General features: G+C 38.0%; 1 protein-coding gene across 1 annotated transcript; it reads left to right on the top strand.

Annotated features, from left to right (window-relative positions):
* Window positions 1–1,550: 1,550 nt before the first annotated feature.
* On the top strand, window positions 1,551–3,625 carry LOC127413930 (transcription initiation factor IIA subunit 2). Its single transcript, XM_051651511.1, has 4 exons — window positions 1,551–1,939; window positions 2,632–2,736; window positions 2,853–2,979; window positions 3,073–3,625. Exons 1-4 carry the CDS (start codon window positions 1,868–1,870, stop codon window positions 3,096–3,098), a joined length of 330 nt encoding a protein of 109 aa, XP_051507471.1. The 5' UTR covers window positions 1,551–1,867; the 3' UTR covers window positions 3,099–3,625.
* Window positions 3,626–6,134: the final 2,509 nt, after the last annotated feature.

Genomic DNA, 6,134 nt, shown 5'->3' with positions numbered 1-6,134 from the left:
TTTGTGTTTAAACTTGCGTTCGCACGACTAATGTGAACCCGCGAGTATTCCCCCTTCCCTTCTGGAAAAGGACAGGAGGAGGGGCTTCTACGACAACTTATCTTTCCGCCATCAACCATGGCCGATATCACAACGATTGCTGCTCTGTATCTGTTGTGGAAGTCCCAGATACGTCGGAAAACCAAACACCGTCGTGTTTGGGTGCATGATATCATCCGGAGGCGCATACAGCTCGGTGAATTTTACCGCCTTCTCCAGGAACTGCGTCTGGATGATTGCTGCTTTGTCCGGTCTCTGTACATGTATGACGTTGTGTCATACAATTCCGGGTGCCCACACACCGCTACAACAATTTTTTCATCCATTTTTCCAGATTCTTCCGCTACTACGTCAGTACGTCAGTGACATCCGGACAATCTCAATGCTGATAGGCTTTCGCGACAACGCGTCATGCGAATTTCTCACGCGAGTTGAATGCGAATGAAGCAATTTCACGTGTTTGAGTCGTGTCATTCGCGAATTCGCGTCTATTCGCGTCTTTGCATTGACTTTGTATGTAATCGCGCTGCGCGAAACGCTCGCTTTGCATTGTATGTGAACGCACCATAAGAGACCTGGCTGGAGTCACTCAGCATGCCCTGGATTCGAACTCGCGACTCCAGCGTCAATACTTTCTGAGCTACCCAGGCCCCTTTACCCATCTTTTCATTGATTAATACACTACTGGTTGTTGGAAGTCTATTGTGCTGTAGAAAATATGTAAGTAAAAATTTTTATTTTGTTTTTATTGTGTGAAAATAATTGTAAAAGTTAATTATTTTTACTCATTTTGATTTTCAATACTTTGCACATTAAAAAAAATGTTAACTGTAAAATTGCATTGTCCATAACTGCTGTAAAATATGAAATATAAACTATTTCTTTCTACTTTGTTTCTCAATACATTGCACAAAACTTAATAAAAAATAAAATAAAAACTTCATTCTATAAACCTGTGTGATCCATTAATAGCTACTAATACAATCCATTTAAATGATATGCTTTGGCTTGTCATTTATATAAGATGACCAAAGACCGCTTAACACAACTTATCAGTATGTGGTGTCATACAACAAATAAAAAGCATTAAAATGTATATTTTAAATACATAAATATGAGAAAGAACCTGTGGTACTAGTTGATACATTTTTAATTTTAAAACAACATTTACTAGACCGCATATTGTACGCCGCACTGGCTGATAAATTACCAAAATAACTAGCGGTATTAGGCAAGAACAAACAAAATATGGTGATTACTGGGCGAGAAGAATAACAAAGAGGTATATAAATATACACATAAATAAGATTTGGTCATTATGATGCTGCTATTAAGTCATCCTAACCACGTTATATAACATTGAATACTTTCATTTAGACTTAAATAAATCTATGGTTCACTTACGTTTCACTATCTGATTATAATAAATAACTTATGTTGAAACACCGATCGCTCGGGTAGGCGGGGTGTGGCTCCTGATCGTGATGAACTCTGGGATACACTTAGCCTGAAAGACCGCGCCGAAGCGGTATTCGCGTTAGTTAGTGTGGGTTAAGTGCACTGAGCTTTGGCATGTTTTAGACATGGGACAGTCTTGAACACTTACTTCCTGTCGCGTGCACGCGCACCCAAGTAGCCAAGACTGCAAGTGTGGGTGTAGGGACAGGGCCTAAGACTTGAATTTGATTGAAGAGATTTTTCCCCTCGCGGCTTTCCGTAGCGCGACTGGTCTAAGTTTGGAAATTGAGGAAGTGCGCAGCTAGCGGGCAAATCACAAAGCACCACCAAACATCCAACGGTTATCAGCTTTCACGCATTAATATACACTATGGCATATCAGCTTTACAGAAACACGACACTCGGAAACAGCCTACAGGAGAGTCTTGATGAACTTATTCAGGTATGATTATTGAGTCAAAGTAAAGTTACCTAGCTTGACTGCTAGCCAGCGCGGTTAGTGATATATATATATATATATATATATATATATATATATATATAAATAAATAAATATGATGGGATAAACACAAGTGCTGCATTCACATTTCCAGACATCCACATTTCGAGGTGTATTATACTATCCGTTAGCGTTAACGCCTATTATTTGTTGGTAATGTGTCTGTTTAGTTAAATACTTGAGTGTTGGCTAACGTCAGCTGTGTTTGTAACTGAGCAGCTCTTTATCACAGTAACTCACGAGTAAACAACCCTGGTGAGGGATTAGTTAATACGTTTGGTGTTTTATTGCTGTTTACTTTAAATATTTAAGTTGCACAGCGACGTCGAGTGTGTGGAAATACTTTGATTTAAAATGCATGCAGTTTTGGACATAACAGAGAGACATTTTTATCTGTGTCTATTAAAAATAAACGTGCTGTCAAGGTTTGCAGTTTGGATGCAACCTATATGGATAGATCCATGATTGTTTCTATTTATATTAATGCTATTGTAGGTGAGAATAACGCCGTGTTTTTTTTACTCAAAGTCCTCTGGAGACACCATAATGTCAGTTAGGTTCTGGTTAAAAAAACAAAAAAACAATCCTTATACTGTGTGAAATAAAACAAGTCTTTTTACCCCCTCCTTCCACAGACTCAACAGATTACTCCACAGTTAGCCCTCCAAGTACTATTACAGTTTGATAAGGCCATCAACACAGCATTAGCCAACCGGGTCCGCAACAGGGTCAATTTTAGGGTAAGTAAAGTGACTGCATATTTCAGTATTATCATTTTGCCTAAAAGCAAACATAAGACATTGACTCAAGATCATGATGATGCACTGAAAATCACTGTGATTTGTTTTATCCACAGGGATCGCTTAACACTTACAGGTTCTGTGATAATGTTTGGACGTTTGTTTTAAATGATGTTGAGTTTCGGGAGGTGACTGAGCTGGTCAAGGTGGACAAAGTCAAAATTGTAGCATGTGATGGCAAAAGTAAGACAAAGACAAATTTGATTCACTATACTGATGTTAGATCGTTTGTTGTTGTTGTGATGCATTGCTTTATTTTCTGTTCCTTTGTTATAGACACTGGTTCTAATGCAGCGGAGTAAGAATAAGGGGGAGAGAGACAGAGAAGTGAATTTCTGGCTGATGGGAATGATGAAAAGATTTGAAGACAAGGCACACAGCAGCTGGGACTGTGTATATATTATTTATTACAAGAAACAGTTCTTCAGCCTTCATACAACAACGTGCTCAGTGGAGGACTGACAAAAGTATGGAGCACACAAGGCCTTGGATGTCACATGGAATTTTTCTTTTTTTATATATATATATATAAATATGTATAATTTTCATAGAAATGCTGATGCTTTTCAGTTTGTCACAATTTAGCTTATTCTCTAATAAACTTGTTTTAAAGGTTGCCAGTTTCTCTTTGAATGATGAAAGTTGTGGAGAATGTCTTATTGAATATTTACATGGTCGGCTCATTGGTGATTCTGAACAGTAAATCAAGACTGTTGTAGAGTGACTTTAATATAATCAAAATTAAATAATGAATGTCTCAATTATTCATTAATTAAGTGCTACATTCTCACCTTAAACCATGCAAATAAAACAAATATTTATTTGAGTATCCCTCTGAATGAGAGAGAATTGTTTATGGTAGCAGTGAAGAATTAAGTTTAAATATTTGATGATTTTTTTTTAGAATAAAGCAACCAAGTCAGATGATAATGGCAGGATATCACTATTCAATTTTAAAGGGATAGTTCACCCAAAATTGAAAATTATCTAATTTCTCACTTTCATGACATCCCAGATGTGTATGACTTTTCTTCTTCTAGGCAAAGATTTTTAGAAGAATATTTCGGCTCTGTAAGTCAAAACATTGCAAGTGAGTGGGTACCAAATTTTGAAGGTCCAACAAGCACACAAAGGCAGCATAAAAGTAATCTGTATGACTCCAGTGGTTAAATCCATGTCTTAAGACATGATAGGTGTGGGAAAGAATCTAAATCTCCACTTTTACTTCCACATTCTTTTGTTTGTTTGTTTTTTTATTTTCTCCCCAATTTGGAATTCCCAATGCACTCTAAGTCCTTGTGTTGGCATAGTGACTCACCTCAATCCAGGTGGCGGAGGACGAACCTCAGTTGCCACCATGTCTGAGACTGTCTTATCATGTGGCTTGTTGAGCACATTATCGCAGAGACATAGTGCGTGTGGAGGCTTTACACTATTCTCTGCGGCATCCACACAACTCACCATGTGCCCCACCAAGAGCAAACCACGTTATAGCGACCATGTGACCATGTGACTATGTGACTCTACCCTCCCTAGCAACCAGGCCAATTTGGTTGCTTAGGAGTCCTGGCTGGAGTCACTCAGCACGCCCTGGATTCAAACTCACGACTCCAGGGGTGATTGTCAGCGTCTTTACTCGCTGAGCTACCCAGGACCCCATTCTTTTGTTTTTTGGAGATTTGCATTCTTTGTGCATATTGCCACCTACTGGGAAGGGAGGAGAATTTCAAGTAAAAAAGTCATTTTCAATTGATCATTGTATAGCGCTTTTCACAACACATCGTTTCAAAGCAGCTTTACAAAAAATCATGCATTAACAGAAAATGAAAACTGTAATATCTATAAAGTCTTAGAGTCATCACTGTGTAGTTTGATTAAATATGATTGTCAATTGTGTCAAAAATAAATAATTAAATTATAGTTGTATTTAGATCCCAGTAAGCAAGCCGAAGGCGACTGTGGCAATGTTGGTTAATGGAGAAAAATAACCTTGGGAGAAACCAGGCTCACTGTGGGGGCCAGTTCCCCTCTGGCTAACATCATGAATATAATGCCAATATTACTTATTTATGTGCAGTGCAGGTCATGGGTTAATAGGTAAATTAGATTAATAAACTAAGTAAGTGTTAAGGGCCAGTGTTTAAACAAAGATTTTGTATGAACTGTAAGATTAATGACTAATGACCAAGGTGATGCAGGCAGAGATCAGTGAGGGTCATCGCAGTTCAACCAGCAGGTAATTTTGGCGAGGTCTATCCTAAATCCAAGGTTCAGGCAGTGGCATATGAAGTTTCCCATGTCTTATGGTTGGAGTTGGCATCAGTCCATCCACTGAAGTCCATCGTAATAGACTGAGGACTTAAATATTGATCTGTTTCTCACCCACACCTATCATATAGCTTCTGAAGATATGGATTAAACCACTGGAGTCAAATGGATTAATTTTACACTTCCTTTATGTGCTTTTTGGAGCTTAATTTTTTTTTTTTTATACCCATTCACCTGCATTGTTTGGACCTTCAGAACCCAGTATTCTTCAAAAAATCTTTGTTTGTGTTCAGCAGGAGAAAAAAAGTCACACATCTGGGATGGCATGAGGGTGAGTAAATAATGAGAGAATTTTAATTTTTTTAATGAACTATCCCTTTAACAGAAGTTCTTGTTGCAATGGTTAAAAATTTTTTTTTTTAAATCAACATTTGACATCACCTGAATTTTGGTATGTAAGTAATTGTGCCACACCACTTCATCTTTCTCTTGGTATGTGAAACAAGATGACTTTATGCTTTACAGAAACACATCTGTTAAACTATGTCCAATTGACTCTAATATATTTCATTCATTGATGTTAAACTTGGGAATGACCACAAGAAAGCCCTGCATTTCTGTTTCTTGATACTTTCCAAGTCATGACCTAACTATGCTGGGTTATTTTTTTATTTATTTGTTTTATTTAGCATTAGAGACATTTTTGTCTGACTTTACCCAAAGTAGATTTACCTTCAATCACCATTTATTAAATCTCCTGCATTAAAGAGCATCACTCATCGTCATAGGGCAACTCCATTAAGCCTGATTACACACACACGCACATACACATACTGTAGCCGGGGAAGGGGGTCTTTGTGTCAGCATCATACTATTTGCATCTCTCTGTGTCTGGATTAATCTCTGGTTGTGGGTTGCTGGAGAGGGACATTAGAGAGGAATTCTGTCACTTGTCAACTCTGTTTAGTTGTTGGTAATTTTCTTTGCTGAGTCTGGACGGTGATGGCAGGACTTTAGAAGCTCATTATAAGAGTTAAGGAGTGAGCACCTGGGCAGAGAGAGGAAGAGAG

Source organism: Myxocyprinus asiaticus, chromosome 2 (assembly GCF_019703515.2).
Source record: "Myxocyprinus asiaticus isolate MX2 ecotype Aquarium Trade chromosome 2, UBuf_Myxa_2, whole genome shotgun sequence".
Taxonomy (NCBI): Eukaryota; Metazoa; Chordata; class Actinopteri; order Cypriniformes; family Catostomidae; genus Myxocyprinus; species Myxocyprinus asiaticus.
Note: the sequence above shows the minus strand (reverse complement) of the source record. Positions and strands in the feature narration are given on the sequence as shown.